General features: G+C 40.0%; 1 protein-coding gene across 2 annotated transcripts in view; it reads left to right on the forward strand.

Moving 5' to 3' along the window:
* The window catches only part of LOC136886423 (uncharacterized), a 77,899-nt gene extending 57,343 nt beyond the window's left edge, over positions 1 to 20,556 (forward strand). For both annotated transcript variants that reach the window (XM_067159197.2, XM_067159196.2), the window contains exons 2-4: positions 952 to 1,048; positions 9,979 to 10,134; positions 18,956 to 20,556. In XM_067159197.2, coding sequence (XP_067015298.1) covers positions 989 to 1,048; positions 9,979 to 10,134; positions 18,956 to 19,144 — 405 coding nt within the window. In that variant the 5' untranslated portion in view covers positions 952 to 988 and the 3' untranslated portion in view covers positions 19,145 to 20,556. The remainder of the gene's footprint in view (positions 1 to 951; positions 1,049 to 9,978; positions 10,135 to 18,955) is intronic.
* The last annotated feature ends 454 nt before the right edge of the window (positions 20,557 to 21,010 follow it).

Here is a 21,010-nt window from a genome sequence, read left to right on the forward strand (position 1 = left end):
TGTGTAGCGTCAAGCGGTCGGGCAGGTCACGCTTAGTAGCGGAGCAGGACTTAACTTTAACGATTTGCTTTACGTCGCACCGACGCAGGTAGGTCTTATGGCAACGATGGGATAGGAAAGGGCTAGCAGTTGGAAGGAAGCAACCGTGGCCTTAATTAAGGTACAGTCCCAGCATTCATCTGGTGTGAGAATGGGAAACCACGGAAAACAATTTCAGGGCTGCCGATAGTAGGGTTCAAACTCAAATCTCCCGAATACTGGATACTGGCCGCACTTAAACGACTGCAGCTATCGAGCTCGGTAAAGATGTAAAGAAAAGGGCATATAAGTCTTTGATAAGACCCCAACTTGAGTATGGTTCCAGTGTATGGGACCCTCACCAGGATTACTTGATTCAAGAACTGGAAAAAATCCAAAGAAAAGCAGCTCGATTTGTTCTGGGTGATTTCCGAGAAAAGAGTAGGGTTAAAAAAATGTTACAAAGTTTGGGTTGGGAAGACTTGGGAGAAAGAAGACGAGCTGTTCGACTAAGTGGTATGTTCCGAGCTGTCCGTGGAGAGATGACGTGGAATGACATTAGTAGACGAATAAGTTTTAGTGGTGTCTTTAAAAGTAGGAAAGCTCACAATATGAAGACAAAGTTGGAATTCAAGAGGACAAATTGGGACAAATATTCGTTTATAGGAAGGGGAGTTAGGGATTGGAATGACTTACCAAGGGAGATGTTCAATCTTTGAAATCATTTAAGAAAAGGCTAGGAAAACAACAGATGGGGAATCTGCCACCTGGGCGACTGTCCTAAATGCAGATCAGAATTGATTGATTGATTGATTGATTGATTGATTGATTGATTGAGCATGTATTTGGACGCAGTCTACAATGAAGCATGTCTGAGAGACTGTTCTCTCCACAACAACATTGTATCTCATATTTTTCTTCCTCTAATTGCAGATCATCCTGCTGTAGAGAAATTACACACGACAGAACCATGCCGCTAAACCTGCAGACTCTTAAGAAGCCAACATTCGTCCTCAAGTTGGTCGAATTGGTAAGTTATAATTCACGATTACGCTATGGAATAAAATAGGTAGTGTGCACCATTCATTGTTGGAATGACCTGTTGTTAGCCTGCGTAAATTGTACATAGACCAGCAACTGAGTTGAAATTTCTATAAAACATTACATCTTGGTGCACTTCCGGTAGACTATAGACTATTGTTTCCTGTTACAATGTTTTCTTGTTGATTTTAGTATTACAGACTTGATGTTAGTTAAACGTTTGTGAATTGTTTGGTGTTATTTCGGTCATGAGTCCATTTACCGGTTTGATGCCACCCTATCTTGTGCTAACCTTTCCATTACTATGTAACTGCTACAATAACATCCTACATCTACTCGAATATGTTTGTCATATTCATACTGCCTACACTTCCCTCCAAAATCAACCGAACAAGATCTGGGTGTCTAAAGATTTGTCCTATCATTCTGACTCTTCTTCTGGTCAAATTTCGCCAAATCGTCCCTCTTCTCACCAATTCGATTAAGTATCTCTTCATTTGTGATTCGATCTACCCGCCTCACCTTCAATATTCTCCTGTAACACCACATTTCAAAAGCTTCTATTCTCTTTCTTTCTTAGTTCGTTATCGTCCATGTTTCACTTCCATACTATGCCACGCTCCAGACAAAAGTCTTCAAAACGTCTTGCTAATTCCTATTATCAATGTTCGAGGTGAGCTAATTTCTTTTCTTAAGAAAGGCCTTCCTGGCTTGTGCTAGTCTACATTTTATGTCCTCCTTACTTCTGCCATATTTAACCACGTAACGAGATTCATCTACATCCTTTAAGACTTCATTTCCTAATCTAATATTTGAAGACTTCATTCGACTGGATGAATTTATTTTCATCTTGTATTCCTTCCTCAAGACTGTGTCCATTACCATCCAGATCTTCTGCAGTCTCAGATAAAATAACAATATCATCGGCAAATCTCAGAGTTTTGATTTCCTCTCCGTGGATTGCGATTCCTTTTCCAAATTGCTCTTTGATTTCATTTATCGTCTATTCTGTGTAAAAATTGCAATAGAAAGGGCACAACCTGCTGCCTTGCCTCACTCCTTTCTGAATTGCTGCTACTTTTTCATAGCCTTCTATTCTTATCACAGCAGACTGATTTTTATACATGGTAAATAATTCTTCTTTTCTCGGTATCTAATCCCGATTATCTGTATAATTAATTAGAATTTATTTGAATTATTCTTTCAATCAATCCCACGCTTGATGTTCATATGGAGTCGCAAGTGTATAAAACACAAGTTAAACGGTTTCTAACTAGAACATTCCTGAACAGTGGCTATTCAAGGAAACAGATTGACGAAGCGGTAGAACCTAAGCCGAAAGAGAGATTGTCACGTGTTTTTCGTCCTTTGAGTCTGGTCTTCTTGCCATACGTACAATCTTTCCCTGATAGGATTGACATTATTCTCAGTAGGCACAATATATACAGTTGAACCTGACTTATACGTATATCGAGGGGAAGAGAAGAAACTACTTTAAACTCAGAATTACTTAGAAATCAGACTTATGCAATACATCACATATTTACTGAAAAAACAATGGAATAGACCTACATGTGTAAATCCTTGCAAATAATAAATAAATTAAGACAGAAAATATTATTTTGAACTTGGTCCAGCCTTAAAGAAATCAGATAGTTCGGCTTGTTTCACTTTTCTTGCATTAAGAATATAAATCTCCTTTAGCAAACTTAGTAATGAATTCAAAGCATTTTCACTACAACTCTTCGCACTGATGTAACGCCTACACACTTCGAATGCACTTAACACTTCACTCAGTTTAGGTGTCAAGATTCAAGCGCCGCGTTGTTGGCATAGATCAGCAATAATCTCTTCATCCGGTAGTTCTCCACGTACAGCTAGATTATCATCGAAAAGCACAAAAGAATCGAATTCTATACCCTCCGGTAGCGTTAGCTCATTGTTAGACAAAACTTCGTCCCCATAATCATCATTAGAGGCAGCCTCTTCTGGTAAGACACCAGGTTTGCGGAAACAGTTGCTGGTTGTGGAGGATGAGACCTGCTTCCAGGCAGCCGAAATAAAATCCATGGATTTTAGCAAATTAATGGAGAGAGGTTCATTTATTGCATCTCTCAGTGTTACTAAATGTTGAACCAGCATTTTTCTATAATGCTCTTTGAATTTTTTTTGCAAGTTGCTTTACGTCGCACCGACAATGATAGGTCTTATGGCGACGATACTTTGAAATTTGCTGTTGTTCCCACGAAAGAAATTCTCATATTCAAACAAATTTACTGTATTTTATGTTGGTTCCGCACCAAACCCGCCCACTTTGCTTTGGCGGCGTGTCAAAAACGATGAAGGTAGTGGGGGAGCGAATGGGACTCGCCTTTGTTAAGCCGCCAGTAAGTAAGGGTCAACAATGTCACTCGGCGAAACTCTTTGTGTTCTGTTTCAGCACCGAAACCCGATCGCTCTACTTCTACCTACGCCGGCAAAGAGGAAACTTCGTAAGTACAGTAGTTTCATTTTAAGAAGTACATTCTCATTGCAATTACGCAAAACTCAGTTATATTTCATTGGCACTTATTACGTATAACAGCGAATTACGTATAAGACGGATTACGTATAAATAAGGTTTAATTAACACGCTTTTATGTTATATTTTGCCGGGACCTAAAGGAAATTATGTACAAATACGAATTACGTAGAACAGAGTTACGTATAAAGCAGGTTCAACGGTATATATTTACAATTGGTTTAACGTCGCACCGACACAGATAACTCTTATGGCGACGATGGGATAGGAAATGGCTAGGAGTGGGGAGGAAGCAGACGTGGCCTTAATTAATGTACAGCCCCAGCATTTACCCGGTGTGAAAAATGGGAAACCTCGAAAAAACTTCTTTAGGGCTGCATTCTCCAGAATGCAAGCTCACAGCTGCGCGCCCCTAACCTTACGGCCAACTCGCCCTGTAGGCACAATATCAAGACCATCTTTAAGACTAATACCATGTTAGGCAATTGCTTGAGATCTGTTAAAGATCTTATTGATTTAAAATGTTTGGTATATGAATGATTCCTTGCTCCTGTGGATCGGCTGATATTGGCCAAACATGAAGGAAGATAGCAACGAAGTGAAGTCTTCGCCAGCCAGAGAAGCCTGCTGTGGCAGAACATGCCATTCATAATGATTAAACAATTTTTTGTTGCAACTTCTGTCATACCTAGAATCATTCGTGAGGTGATAGAAATTGCTGACACCTGAATAATTTCAACAAAGGGGACGGCTATATACTGAGTAGATCATGGTTACCCTTCATGGTTAACTCTTCAACATCTTTCTCATTGATTCTGCAGGCCCTGACTCTTCTTCTGGTCAAATTTCGCCAAATCGTCCCTCCTCTCACCAATTCGATTAAGTATCTCTTCATTTGTGATTCGATCTACCCGCCTCACCTTCAATATTCTCCTGTAACACCACATTTCAAAAGTTTCTATTCTCTTTCTTTCTTAGTTCGTTATCGTCCATGTTTCACTTTCATACTATGTCACGAGACAAAAGTCTATATTTCTAACAGGGTCTGTCAGTTAGGAACAGTAACCCACGAGACAACGCTTCTGAAGAATTTTGATGATGATGATGGTGCTTGTTGTTTAAAGGGGCCTAACATCTAGGTCATCAGCCCCTACTGGTACGAAATGTTATGACAATTTAAAAATCCATAATCCTCCACTGACCAGAATTCGAGAACATGAGGAGGAAGAATGAATGGATGGAGATAAAGTTAAAAGAATCAGTGGATCCGACCCGCAATGCCCCACATTCCCAGAAACTAGCGGTAAACAATAGTATTACTGACCAAGGGACTGCTTCTAAAGCACAATACTGAATCGATGAGGCTTGTAGTCAAAAGGGTCCAAAATCCTGGTCGTCGGCCCCTCATAATGGTACTTATCGCTAGGAAAATAGAACCATGCTATTTGTCATGTTGCGGTACTAATCAAACGTAGCGTAGACTCGCGGTATTCCACACATTATGGTACTACTCGCAGGTAATGCAATTCGCACATGTAACACAGACCTATTGTATTCCACACATTATGTCGCTATTTAAAGGCAATGCAAACCTATGGCGTTCCTCACATAAGTGAACTAACCTGAGGGACCCGCACTATCCCGTGGTGTTCCTCACACAGAGGGTACTAAGCATAGGCAAGGCAGAACCATGGTGTTGCTCATATAGGGGTACGAATCACAGGGACTGTAAAATGCATCCTGAACCACACACTGTCGCTACTAATCACAAACCTATTTCGTACCTATCATAGGGGTACTACGCGCAAGTAAAAGCGACCCATGGTGTTCCCTGCGTGATGGTACTAATTACAAGTAGTCTCATGGTTCTAATTTGATCATCCCTTGGTCGCCCCTTACAACAGTCGGGGGATACCGTGGGTGTATTCTTCGTCTGGGTCCCCCACCCACAGAGGGTTGAAGAATGTTGAGGGACCTTAATCTTGGAACTCATGTCCAGCAAAACTATCCCAGCATACTCAGCCGGTATTTGTTCTCCGGAAACCGTAAACTTGTTTCCTTACAAAGTATTTGTGGAACAGTTATGTACTCCAAGTGATGCTGTTATCTTTCATTTGCTCGTTCCACTGGATCCAGTAAAAGGAATGTAATCTTCTGCTTTGGTACAAAAAGAGAGAGATAAAACTGGGTCTGATAATTATTAGATAAAGGTCGCTTTGATAACGAAATAATTCCTGTAAACGTTAAGCTTGAGAGATTTATAAGGAATGGAGGATATATGATGAAGCCCTACCTTTTCTCAAAACAGATCATAAATCATTTTTGAGTTTCGTAGAAGTTAATCGGTTCGTATTACGAAACATCTCCTTCTTAAATTTCTTCTCCACGTGCTATGCCAGATTTTCAGGTCATCAATTTATTACTCTGGAGAATGCTGGCCAGTCTGAAGCGATTGTCATTTGTTGTCTGGATAACCGCCCAGTCCTTGACGTTCTGAAGTCCTGCTGTTTGTATCTTCGAACTCCGAAACCTAAGATTTCTAATGAGGAATGATAAATATTTCACTTAAGTTTACTCGAAAATACAACCCCCTATTTTAACCGAATTTTTAGTCCCACACTGGGGGTCTTAAGGGCCTTGCATAGGGTTTTTTCGAAAAATAAGTATACAAAATAATACGGTATATTCAAACTAATATTTAGTTAATTAATTATTATTATTAATAATATCTGGCAGTTTAAAATCCAGACATCCAGCAATAAAATCTGCTGTTGAACGTTTCAATACGGGCTTCAATATAAATTATCATTGGGAATATCAAAATACACAAAATCAAGGCTTGCATATGAGCTTGCAAAGGAAACCTTCATCGAGGACCTCCGAATGAAGCAGGGTTTCCATCCACAGATGCTTGGGAAAAATTAATGCAGGACAGAGTGAAGAAGAGGGAAGAAATCTGGCTCGATTTCTACTCAACGGAGGCGATGATGAATAGAACATGGACAAAGACCAATCAAGACATGCGACATTTCGTTAACTCGATGGCGGTCCACGGGTATCACCATAAACTGTGCAACACCGAGTACTTTCATGACCCCGACGAAACCTGTGTTTGCAAGCTGTGCAATGAGCATTGCAGTCGATATCACGTAATCTCATGCAAAAACCGGGGATTACCTATTGTGAACTTTTGTAATAGTGAGAAGTGACAGTACATATGACAAACTTTGTTTATACAATGCACATTTTGTGCGCTGTATCTTTATTAAGTATGATGATTAATAAAGTGTTTATTATTATTGGGAAGAAAAATGGATCCAACATGCACCACCAGACATTATAACTGTTTTAAATACCCAAACTAAACCAGCTGGTTTTGATCTGCCTCGACGTACATAAAAAACTGCCAACAGGATTCGTACAAATCATAGAGTATATATAATGTCTTACTCTACAAATGGAACAAAATTTCTGATCCATCTTGTGTTTGTGGAGCGACTCCCCAGACCATCCAACACATTGTGCAGCAGTGAAATACCTCGGGAGATCTGAAGGACTTTCTAACGCTGACTCCAGATGTTATTAAACTGGATAGACAAATTAACTCTCACTATATAAGTGCATTCATCGTCATTGTATACTCTGTTGTATGTCTAATAGTAATATCATTTATATATTGTTGTATATTCCAATGTGTTGCCATACGCTAAATAAATAAATACATAGTAAATTAACATAAAATTACATTTCACAAGTACTTCTCATTTGAACATTTGAACAATATCTTGTCTAACAAAACGTTTTTGGGGGTGAATTCAGTAGAATCCTCATCGTAGTTGAAGTACACAAACAATTCATTTTTGATTAAATCTTCGCAAGTATTTTATCCATTTTATCACCATTACTGAAAATAGGTAATATCTTCGTATGTACATTAGATGGAATTATACTTAACATTCTTAACAGAAACTTAAGTATTATTAAAATGTTCAGTTTCTCTGGGCTAATGAGATCCTCTGATATTGTTTTATTTTGGAGAGCTACTTTTAGTTTCTTTTTACCACTAACACTATTTCAACAACTTCTGATGGCATTAAATCAATAATAGCCTTTCCTCTAAGCCTAGTGATTGCACTAACATTAAAATATTTTGTAGTTTTTTTAATCAAAATCGTGCACTTTGAACAACTGTGCTATGTTCTTAAGTGCGAGGTTTTAAAATAGAGAATTTGTTTTTAGAAAAAAAAAAGGCTTCACCGTAAGCAGAACAAAATGAGAAGAAAACCGTATTGTTTCGGGTACAACCGTACATATGGCAGCCCTACAAAACAAGTATATGAGCAAAATCTTGGTTTAGGAAGATTCTCTTTTTGGTAATTCTTTTGCCAGTAGTCTCTTGTTGTGAATTTTGTCAAAGCACACTATTTCCAACCTTCATCGATTAGATTACATTTTCTTCGGGCGTTACCTAGTCTAGACGTAAATAGTCCGAAAACATTCTAGGGTTGTTCGATTTTCCTGGATTCATTATTCTTTTATTTTTTGTTATTTCTGAAAATTTCCCAAAATTCTCAAATTATTTCACAATTTTTTTAACGCGTCAAGTCAAGTTCTTTAACACGTATTAAACACATCGATGGATCTCGCGTAGACGAAAGGAACGAAACCTCGTGTTATGTGCTATCATATTTTTATTGCCCACAGCAAGCTCCAATTTCGAAACAAAATGGCGCATGCACGCGCCGCTCACTATTGCGCCATCTCTTGGATTTCTGAAAAATATTTGGATAGACTATTTGAATCTTCATATGTTCAAGTCAGTTATTATACTTTTGCCATTCTTTCATGTAGGGTGATTAGTAAGCACTATGCGAACGTTGTCGGTATAATGCAGAGTTAAAACTAAGTCTAAAATATTATATACAACATTTTCTGAAATGGCTTTATTTCAGAGTTACGTAAGGCAAACAATATACAGGGCGGTTCGTAAGTCATTGTACAAACTTTATGGATGTGATATAGAGGTGAAAATAAGACTAAAATGTTATATACAACATTTTCTGAAATGGCTTTATTTCAGAGCTACGTAAGGCAAACAATATACAGGGCGGTTCGTAAGTCATTGTACAAACTTTATGGATGTGATATAGAGGTGAAAATAAGACTAAAATATTATATACAACATTTTCTGAAATGGCTTTATTTCAGAGTTACGTAAGGCAAACAATATACAGGGCGGTTCGTAAGTCATTGTACAAACTTTATGGATGTGATATACAGGTAAAAATAAGACTAAGTTCTGTGGTTAAAGGGTCCTCGGACATTCAAGTAACATGCTCAGGGGGTCTCAGAAACAAAAAAGTTTGGGAAACCCTGTTCTAACTTCTTCTGTGTGAGAGCTGTTCTTCTTCGCTGTTTCTTTTTATTAGTTACGGAACCAGTACTAATGCCACTTGTGAACGAGTTTTGATGGTACTATAGAACTGGAAAACTGTTTACGGACTTTTCGAAGGCACAATTTAACTGGTTTTTCTTGTGCAAATTACTTCTTCTTCTTATTCTTCTTCTTCTTCATGTTCCTCGAAGAACGTTGGCGATTAGTAGTATGATCTGCTGTTTGTTCATAGCTGTTCTGAACAGACTAAGCTTTGTCACCCCAAACCACTGGCTCAAGTTGCCGAGCCACATTGTCATACTCCATTAATTTTCCCTTGGAGTATTACTTGCAGAAGATGGTATTTACTGTTCCGCATCATATGACCAAAGTATTCTAGCTTCGTTCTCTTGATGCTAGTGAGAATTTCTGCTTCTTTGTTCATACGGTGTAAAACACCTATATTGGTCATTTCAGCTGTCCAAGGTATCTTCAGCATCCTTGGGTACGTCCACATTTCAAATGCTTGCAACTTCTTGCACATTGTCTCAGTTAGGGTAGCGTCCACGCCTCAACGCCGTATAGCAGAATGCTGAGAACGTTGCACCGGAGTAGTCGTGTCCGTAGTGTAATTGAATGGTCACGGCTTGTCAAAAGATTTCTAAATCTCTGAAAAGAAGTTCTGGCCTGCTCAATTCTGCAAATTACACTCTACTAAAAATAATCTATGCCCTGTCCTCACAACACACCTTAAAAGTCCATTAGTTGTTAGTGAATAGCTATATCAGCTACCAAGACTTCTTATCACGCCAAGCCATATGGCGCTCACTTGGGGATTCCAACGGTCTGTGAGCAAAAGTGCGAAGTCTTAAATTATATCTCTGCAGTTTCCTGTCTATAGTGGGTTAAGTATGGAAAGTTTAATTGTAACCACCCAATATATGACCTCCAGTGTTTATTAAATTAAATATCAGAAGCTAAACTAATAATATATAATAGGGATTATTTTGTCATACTCTTACAGGTACTGGCTGTTATCGCCATAGCTCTTGTAGCGGACTCTTTCATTGGCATTGGAGGGAAGCTGTCTACAATATATGGTACCTACATTGGCTTCCTCATTCTGAGCTGTGTGATGGTCGCAGCCCTCTTCATGGAAACATCTCCTCACCCGATGCTGGTAAGACTTGTTATGTTATTGCTATTACCTACAAATTATGTCACAGTTACAATTCAGCAAACATACATAATCCTGTATTTAGGAAACTGGCCCTCAACGGGTTTGCCTTAAGATACAGTATTATACAAGAGCTCAGCAATAGCCCTATCGTCGGGTCATGATGTCGTGTTCCAAGATGCTCGACCTCTTACAGACACTAGAGGTCCAGGATTATACGGGAAGCTGTGGAAATACTTAGAAATCCTAACAGTTTCAACAAGGACACTGACTATAAATTAAGTAATGCATGGTTTGTCAGCCAAGAAGGATTTACGTAGCTAGTTCCCTTCCTTGTCCCTTCACTACTGCTATTCCAAATTCGTGCGTTCCTCGTAACCAGATGTTTCATTCCAGGCTAGTGTCAGTGTCATACTTTCATATGTGTGTACACCTGTTATGTTATGTGACTCCCTCTCAGACTGATTCTGATGGTGCCGTCAGCTTCCGCTTCGAATGCTAGCGCTGTACCGCGTACGGTGAGCCATCTGGTGACGAATGAACGTACCACTTCCACTTCTATTATTAACGTCTAAATTCAAACTTCATTCTTGGAGAAGTCTTCTTCGTGAACAGTCGAGATTTTATTCTGAAGGCGTACAGCAAAGTTCTCTGCGAAACGTAAAGAATTCCACCTTATTTTCTTGACACGGCATACTGTAAGCCCAAAAGCCTGTATCATGTCTATAGTATTATACAATTTTTATGTTTTGGAATATAAATGGTTTCTTGAAAGAAGCACGGACCCAAGCAAAACCATCTCGGCAATCGTGGCTTGGTAGCTTTCCTTGAGGGCAAACCTCTTCCACAACTCGGCCATCATACCTGGTATTGTACTTCTTGCACCCGATATATGACCTCCAGAGTTTACATGATACTTCTCCATGATGTAATTGGATACTGGAACGTAGTGTTGTCGGCTTCTCAGAGTGCAAATCGTTGGCCTGATTTTAGACGTGTTATTGGGTTCAATATTACAGAATGATCTCTCTGTTTATCGATGGCTAGAATATCTAATCTTCTCGTGCTACCATTTTCAGATAAGCAGTTCACTTCCCACCAGTTACCGTGAAAGGCTTTTGCAATAAGACTGCGAATTGTGTGGTAGCGAGTCGTATTCTTCTCCTACGGATTTTCACACATCTGTGGGGTTGCGGATGCGAACTGTGTCGCACAGGTGGATTTGGCCCTGTTTCACGGCCGGATGCCCTTCCTGACGCCAACCCTATATTGCGTGTTTCTGTGGTGGTTGATAGTGTAGTGTGTTGTCAGAGTATGAAGAGGAAAGTGTTGGGATAAACACAAACACTCAAGTCTCCAGTTGACCAGAATGCAGATTCTCACTCCTCACTTTTAAGCAATAGCTCTGTCTCTCTTTTTCCCTATGCCTGTTTCCCCCTTCCTCACTGGCTCTGCAGCGCTCCACCATCCGAGCTGAATCGAGCCGAGCTTAGCCGAGTCGGACCGAAGCACTGTGCACAGAACCTCTGCGCCTCGGTTTGCAAGCGTGACATTTTGGGCGTTTGAGAGGCCCTGGTCTGATGTAAGGCGCCTGATGCGCTTACGAACAATATCAACGAAGTTATGCCGAGCAAACCTAAGAGGTGCGAGAAAAAGAGAGACTGACTCTACAATATTGAACACCATGCAAATATTTTAATGAAATATGCACTCAAGTAATATCATTACATACTTACAGTGTTGCCAAAAAGTTATGATTTATTTTAAGTACAACTGATATAAAGTACTCTAATATCATGTTTGGTTGAAAATTTGAAGACTGTAACTCAAATAGTTCATGCGTTATGAATTTTTGTCTTTTATGGCCACCCAAAATTGACCTTGATACTGAAGAAACAAATAATACAATTAAACAGCTATCCAACAATGCATACTGATTCTTACGTGGTTGCTAGGCGATAACAACACCTTTAAAATTACCCCTGCTGAAGGTGCTAAAGGAGTTCTTACTCATTTTGCCATCATTTTAGTAAAATTTCAAATCGGAAATAGCTGAGCAAACAGTTAGGCTCCAAACTCCACAAAGGTATGAACACCTGTGAGCTGGTGACTGGGCGCACAGTTAGCTCCCCCATCCACTTCAACACAAGGAACCCATCCGTGAAAACGTCATCGCGCTAACTGCCTCCGTTCAAAAGTTGCTGCAATTCAAAAGTCAGTGATATTAGGCCTAAAATTTATAGGAAGGGGTAGCGTGCCTACCTCTTACCTGGAGACCCCGGGTTCGATTCCCGGTCAGGTCAGGGATTTTTACCTGGATCTGAGGGCTGGTTCGAGGTCGACTCAGTCTATGTGATTAGAATTGAGGAGCTATCTGACGGTGAGATAGCGACTCCGGTCTCGAAAGCCAAGAATAACGGCCGAGAGGATTCGTTGTGCTGACCACACAATACCTCGTAAATGCAGGCCTTCGGGCCATAGGGTTTGGTTTGGTTTGATTTATAAATTGTATAATATTATTCCTCGTGGCAGCGATATTTTACCGGTGTTGCAGACTCTTAGTATAAATTGTGTTAAAAATTGTTGACATGTTATACGTACAAGGAATAATATTATGATGACACTAAAGCTGTTATTTATCATCCACAAAGTGTAAGACCAAAAATATATTGAACTTGTTTATATTATTTATTTTTGCAATTTTTTTCTATATATAATATGTTTATATTTAGGTAGCCTAAAAAAAATGACGTATACAAAACGAGCCAGTTCATAGTAAACAGTTGTGTACCGGTATATAGTTTATAATACTGTTCTTAGCTGGAAAAATTATACAACAATGTATACAACAATTGTACGCTACCACTTGTACATTTCAATCAGAGTCACTTGGGTGGGTCTTTCTTTTTACTCCACGATTGTCAGGCCTCCAGAAGTGCACTAGTTTATGGTAACCCCCCTGGTGAATACCACCATTACATACTGGACACCAGAATGTAGATTTCTTCTTCTTTTCTTGCAAGCACACAACACATAGGCAATTTTTATTCTGTGGCAACTTTTCGCGAGCATGAGAGGGGCCTCCTGCATGACCTGTTGGCCTCACAACTGGAATTGGGAACTGTTCACTTAGCAATCCCCTAACTACACTGACCATGACGTCTCATCTTGCTAAAGGCTTATCAGTGTTCTTTATGTACAGGATGTATGCGTCAAATAATGTCATATCTAAAAGATTTGAAAAAAAATTGCTTCCAGTACCTTCTGGTGGGTCTGGAACAAGTGGCATGGAAAATGCACTGATCTTTATTATCTACACCTCCCATGAAGATATTGTACTTATGGTTTCAATCCTTCATTTCCCTTTCGACTCCTCACAACTTTGTCCTCAGCGTGACGTCCAGTTGTGAGACAAACTGGTTTCCGTGTTTTTTTTCTCTTTATAAGCAACCAGTAGAACGTCACCTTGCCCAAAGTAAACGGTTTGCCTAGGTTCAAGTTATGCACCTAATACAATCTGAGACAGTCCCTTTGAAGATTTATTCATTGTTCCTGTAAGGAAATGATTCAGTATTGCTGACAGGAGTGCATATCAACACTTCAGATTGATATCAGAAGGAAAACTGGCGACTAAATATAGCTGGCTCCGCTGAGACATACGTGTGGGCGGCAGTGTTGCCAACTTATATTTTCAAGATCCGCAAAATACTACTAAAAATCCGCTAAAATTCCGCCAAGAAATTCGATCTCAAATAATGAGCAATAATAATAATAATAATAATAATAATAATAATAATAATAATAATAATAATAATAATAATAAATGTCTGTACTAATCTGATCTGTGAGTTTCACTGGGATTAACCCCCTGCCTGCGAGCCGGCGAGCTAAAACTTGTAGGCGTTGCCGGGTGCAAACTAGGTGAATCCCCTACCTGAAGGGCCACAGACAGATCAGGCCAGTTCATTAAACTGTCTTCCATCATAGCATAAATATAAATGCTACTCTCTCACAGTTTCATTATCTGTCGTCATTCGTCAACTAAGAGATAAGTACCCTTTCCCCACGCATTACAAATTTATGATACCATGATCTCATAACATTAAATCCAAATAACATGTTTTCCTCATGTGACTGCTAGCTCCTGACAAGAAATACGGAATAGCTCCGAGACAGACTGGAGTGCAAATATTTAAAAACGTAAAATGGATAAAACACTAAATTCCGCTATAATATATCTAGAATTCTGCCAAAAAATCCGCTGTCCGCTAAATTATATATTTCTCCGCCGACAGTCTTCTAATTCCGCCAAATTTAGCGGAAAATCCGCTAAGTTGGCAACACTGGTGGCCGGCCGCTGAGTATGTAGCAGCTAGCAGAAGACAGCGGGATTATGACGCTACTTTGGCAACGATTTACACTAGATTAGTGCAAGATGCTATTATACAAACTATTTCATAATTATGACCGAACATTTCTCCTTCAATTGATTCGTAATTAGCACATTTCGATAAATAATAATTAGATTATCGAAATAAAATGAAGAGCATGTCAAAACGCCTGATATCAGGCATTTGCCACTTGGAGGGTTAACGCACTCTGTCAACAGTTTAGTCGCCATTACTACTGTCACAATGAATGCGGGACGCGGGAAAACGCTGCATGCTGCGAACTGCAAATGGTTCGTTAATCCCGCCATGTAGGCGGGAGAGTGACGCGCCGGTGTGAATGGATACATATCCCGCTGTACTCATAATAGTTCGCGACGGTATCGTTCCCGCGTCCCGCGTTGGTGTGTGCAGACCTTAAAGCTTAAATCTGACCTAAGCCTAACTAGTTCCTGCCAGGAAGGAACAAAGGTCAATACGTCGGTAGCAGTGTTGCCAACTTAGCGGATTTTCCGCTAAATTTGGCGGAATTAGAAGACTGTCGGCGGAGAAATATATCATTTTCGCGGACAGCGGATTTTTTGGAGGAATTCTAGATATATTATAGCGGAATTTATTGTTTTATCCATTCTAGTTTTTTAAAAATTTGTACTCCAGTCTGTCTCCGAGCTATTCCGTATTTCTTGTCAGGAGCTAGCAGTCATATGAGGAAAACATGTTATTTGGATATGATGTTATGAGATCATGTTATCATAAATTTGTAATGCGTGGGGAAAGGGTACTTATCTCTTAGTTGACGAATGACGACAGATCATGAAACTGTGAGAGAATAACATTTATGTTTATGCTATGATGGAAGACCGTTTAATGAACTGACCTGTTCTGTGTGTGGCCCTTGAGGTAGGGATTCACCAATTTGCACCTGACACTAAAACGCCTACAACTTTTAGCTCGCCGGCTCGGAGGCAGGGGATTAATCCCAGTGAAACTCACAGATCAGGTGAGTGCAGACATTTATTTTATTGTTATTATTATCAGTGGTAGAGTGTCGGCCTCCGGATCCCAAGATAGCGGGTTCAAACCCGCCAGAGGTAGTCGGATTTTTGAAGGGCGGAGAAAAGTCCATTCGACACTCCATGCCGTACGATGTCGGCATGTAAAAGATCTCTGGTCTGGTGACACATCTGGTGTTTACCCGACAAAATTCTTTACATCTTAACCATCAAGAGAGTTTCGGTTTACTCGGTCTGCCATCTAGTGGGCCTAGCGTAAAACGGAACGTCGAAATTGACGAGCAGACAGCGTCAATTGAAATGTCTGCACACGATAGCTGAGGCCATACGATTATTATTATTATTATTATTGATCGGATTTCTTGGCGGAATTTTGGCGGATTTTTAGTAGTAATTAGCGGATGTTGAAAATATAAGTTGGCAACACTGGTATCTGGAAGTTCACGAACGGAGAAATGTGTGCAAAACGAAGTCACAAACAAACCTCGAAAATGTTGTGAGATGGACAGCAGGCAATGGTATGTTGATAAACGGGGCTAAAAGTCAGGTTGTGAGTTTCACAAATAGGAAAAGTCCTCTCAGTTTTAATTACTGCGTTGATGGGGTGGAAGTTCCTTTTGGTGATCATTGTAAGTATCTAGGTGTTAATATAAGGAAAGATCTTCACTGGGGTAATCACATAAATGGGATTGTAAATAAAGGGTACCGATCTCTGCACATGGTTATGAGGGTGTTTAGGGGTTGTAGTAAGGATGTAAAGGAGAGTGCATATAAGTCTCTGGTAAGACCCCAACTAGAGTATGGTTCCAGTGTATGGGACCCTCACCAGGATTACCTGATTCAAGAACTGGAAAAAATCCAAAGAAAAGCAGCTCGATTTGTTCTGGGTGATTTCCGACAAGAGAGTAGCGTTACAAAAATGTTGCAATGTTTGGGTTGGGAAGAATTGAGAGAAAGAAGAAGAGCTGCTCGACTAAGTGGTATGTTCCGAGCTGTCAGCGGAGAGATGGCGTGGAATGACATTAGTAGACGAATAGGTTTGAATGGCGTCTATAAAAGTAGGAAAGATCACAATATGAAGATAAAGTTGGAATTCAAGAGGACAAACTGGGGCAAATATTCATTTATAGGAAGGGGAGTCAGGGATTGGAATAACTTACCAAGGGAGATGTTCAATAAATTTCCAATTTCTTTGAAATCATTTCGGAAAAGGCTAGGAAAGCAACAGATAGGGAATCTGCCACCTGGGCGACTGCCCTAAATGCAGATCAGTATTGATTGATTGTATTGATTGATAACAGTGATAATTAAAGAATTGATACTTACCAGGTATACGCAGTTCTTTTCCTATATCATCCCACAACATATCTTTCTTCCTTACATTCTTGTAATCTTCATTACTCATGTCGTAAAGCATTGGATGTTCCTTAACGCACTCTGTCAACAGTTCTGTCGCCTGTCACAATGAATGCGGGACGCGGGAAAACGCTGCATGCTGCGAACTGCAAATGGTTCGCAGCAATCCCGCCATGTAGGCGGGAGAGTGACGCACCGGGGTGAATGGATCAATATCCCGCTGTACTCATAATAGTTCGCGACGGTATCGTTCCCGCGTCCCGCGTTGGTGTGTGCAGACCTTAAAGCTTAAATCTGACCTAAGCCTAACTGGTTCCTGCCAGGAAGGAATAAAGGTCAATACGTCGGTAGTCGTCGCTAGAGGAAATCCTTCATAAACCTGTGACTGTGGGAGGGGGTCTGGTGCCAGGTGTCAGGCCTGTTGTGTTATGTTAACAGATCTATCCGTTTCAATACTTGGGTGTAACATACTGTACTTAAATATTTACAATACTCACGGATGCAAATACTATTTGTTTGTTGTTGCTATTTTGCTTTACGTCGCACCGACACAGATAGGTCTTATGGTGACGATGGGATAGGAAAGGCCTAGGAATTGGAAGGAAGCGACCGTGGCCTTAATTAAGGTGCAGCCCCGGCATTTGCCTGGTGTGAAAATGGGAAACCATCTTCAGGGCTGCCGACAGTGGGGCTCGAACCCACTATCTCCTGATTACTGGATACTGGTCGCACTTAGCAACTGCAGCTATCGAGCTCGGTGTGGATACTATTTTGTATATCCGCGGAGAGCTCTACTTATAGTCTAGGAAAGAGCTAGGAGTGGGAAGGAAGCGGCCGTGGCCTTAATTAAAGTACTGCCCCAGCGGGGTTCGAACCCACTACCTCCCGAATGCAAGCTGGTAGCTAAGTCCCAAACCGCGCGACCACTTTCAATACAGACTCTAGACTTATGAAATACGAGTACTAAAGCATGGATTGAAGAACATCTATATCTTGCAGGGATGTCTGTCTTTTCAATTATATCTTTACAGTCCTAACTTGAAGTGTGAAAAATGGATTGAAAAACCAAAATTTAGATTTTGTATAGGTGTGTTTTAATTTTCAATAAATTATAGCTTATTCCTAAGTTGAAAGATTCAAGACTCACCAAATCTCAAAACACTCATGGAAAATAACCAGCACTTAGATTTTGAACAGAAGTTCTTTGCTTTTCTATGATTACCTTCACATACCTAAGTTGAAAATTTCCAGACTTATCAAATTTTATACGAATTCAAAAAGAAAAATCTGATTCTGAATCTTTCACGCGTGCCTTTCTATTTTTGGGATCACCTGTACATTCATAAGTTGAAAAATAACGGATTGAAAAGAATCCCAAATCAAAGTCTGGAGTATTGTAAAGATGGCATTTTTCCAGGTTATCTTTCGATTCCTAAGTAGAAAGCTTCAAATTCTATTAAATCTCAAACCACCGAGTGAATTGGCCGTGGGGTTAGGGTCGCACAGCTGGGAGCTTGCATTCGGGAGATAGCAGGTTCGAACCCCACTGTCGACAGCCCTGAAGATGGGTTTCCGTGGTTTCCCATTTTCACGCCAGACAAATGCTGGGGCTGTACCTTGATTAAGGCTCCGGCTGCTTCCTTCCCACTCCTAGCCTTCTACTATCCCATAGTCACCATGAGACCTATCTGTGCAAAATGATAAATAAATATCCTCAAATCACGGATTGAGAGAACGCCAACTGATCTCTAGTTGTTGTAAGGGTGTCTGTCTTTTGTAATATATCTTTACATTTCTACGTTGAAAGACTCAAGACTTATCAAATCTCAAATTATGGATTGAAATATAGATTTTGTATGTGTGTGTGACTTGAATGACAGTTTGTGCATTCCTCAGTTGAAAACATCGATTGAAGAATTTGATCTAGAATTTTAAAGGATGTATTTCTAATTTACTAAATATATTGATATTCATATCTTGAAGGTTTAAAAAATTGATCGAAAAATAAAAAACCTAAATCCAGTTTTTGCACATATTAAATTGTTGATGGTGTTGCATATGTTTCAGATGTTGGTTGTGTCAGCGGTTGCAGGAATCATGTTCATTGTTGCTGGCGCCTTGTGTTTTGATCTTTATGGAACCTTTGAACATTTTCCAAACACTACAGGTGTGCTGGTAGCGGGAATAATTGGCATTATCGGTGGCATAGTGTATGCTCTCGATGCTTTCTTAACTTTTAAGTATAACGTATCGTAAAGCGATATCTTTAATCATCGACCACACTCTGTTAAGAGTCCCTACAATCATGAAAACATAGCTCAGATTACCCGCAACTTCCACAACCAAGGAAGAAGCCACTGTGGGGACAGCCAGAGACTTAAATATTCATTTGTCCCATCTGCACGTAGGATTGATGATATAAATGATCTATCATATCATCATCATCATCATCATCATCACCATCATCATCATAATCGTAACAGTGTTGCAAACCACAAACTGAATATCTGTTGGGAAGTAAGACAGCTTGAGTTCACATCAGCCATCAAATGCCTCGGAGTTTTCGGCTTGAGCGTTCGCTCACACATAAAGAAGGTAGAGATTCCCTTAGCATGAAGGTTAGAGCTAAGGACAAATCTACTTGAGGAGCACTTTCCAGCAACTGTGCGAACTACAGGCTTGAAACTCCCTTTCTCCGCACCTGAGATTTGGACCAGCTCTGGTGCATTCCAAGAAATTATACACTGTCTTGCATGGGACGTGCGATGTTGTTTCTGGATGCTCAGACCATCTAATGTAAGAAAAGATAAAGCACCCCCTACTGTTCTGCTACGACAAGTAGCAGCTGAACATGAGAACTAACAACAGTCATCATCTGCTCGACCACGAAGCGGTAACAATGTTTGAAGTTACGTGAGAGTTTCGTGAATAGCGTCAAGCCTGCAAGAGCTAAACCAAGCATTCTCAGGAACGACTACTGGCAGAAACAGCCAACACTAGCTGATTGGAATAAGCCAACGGACCGACTTCTGACTTACCTCACAACCAGAATGGGGAAATCTCAACAGGATAACAAATGGAATGGCAACAGCTAGAGTCTTCCAAAAAAATTGGGGCTATGCAGAAAATGGTAACTGTGATTATGATGCTTTTCAAGACTCTGTTCTGACCTAAACTGCCGTGTGGAAACTTACCATGAAGATTTCGACGCAGTCTGTGACGGATGATTCATTACTGGTGCAACTGCAACACTTGTGGAGGATCGGAAATCATCATCATCATCCAACATTTTATATGCTTCGTTCAAATGGGGTATTACAAGATTTCATAACAGTTCCAGTGAATCTCCTATCTAACCCTTGTTGTTTTCCTATTAGTGGCTCGGGTCGACATCACACCATTGCCCCATTTGAACGAAACGAAAAAAGTATTTCGATAGCATGCGTGTCTTCCAATTTCTTCCAGTTGTGTTCTTTTTGAAACAGTCTTCCACTTCGTGGCGAGTTGTCACTCAGTCCATTTTACACCCCCCCCCCCCCCTGTCTACTTCCTCTGCTCTTCAGATATGAAAATTGTATATAACTTGTATGCATGACTTACGGAACACACTGTATTATAAACTACTCGAACTAGTTTTTTGTACAAAAAGTAAATTAATTTTTGTAAAACTCTTTTTTATTTCTTTTTTCCTCCATATCCTTTTCCTAAAGAGTACTCAGTTATATTATTGTTCAGTGTTGGCGGGGTAGATAAATGAACTGGTAATAATACTTTACATGTCAGTTTTTGACATGCTGTCAGTATCTAATTCTTCTGGCAGTGCCCCTCTACCTTTGTACGTTACCTTTTTACCTTCCATCAAACTTCATTTTGGCCATTGAGTTCTTCATGTAATAGGATTTTTTCACAAATTATTTCTTGTTGCTGAGGGAGGTACTTGAAGATTGATCGTCATGTGGGGTTCTGATGGATCAAATATACTCAAAATGTGTAGGCCTAATAGGTGTTACATTTCCTCGCAACTAGACGCTTTAAGGAACCGGATACAGTGTAAGTAAGAGGACATTTTTTTGGCAGATATTAGGTTAAATTTTCTGTGACTGTTTTTTATGCCGTCTGGTA

The sequence above is a fragment of the Anabrus simplex genome, chromosome X (assembly GCF_040414725.1).
Source record: "Anabrus simplex isolate iqAnaSimp1 chromosome X, ASM4041472v1, whole genome shotgun sequence".
Taxonomy (NCBI): Eukaryota; Metazoa; Arthropoda; class Insecta; order Orthoptera; family Tettigoniidae; genus Anabrus; species Anabrus simplex.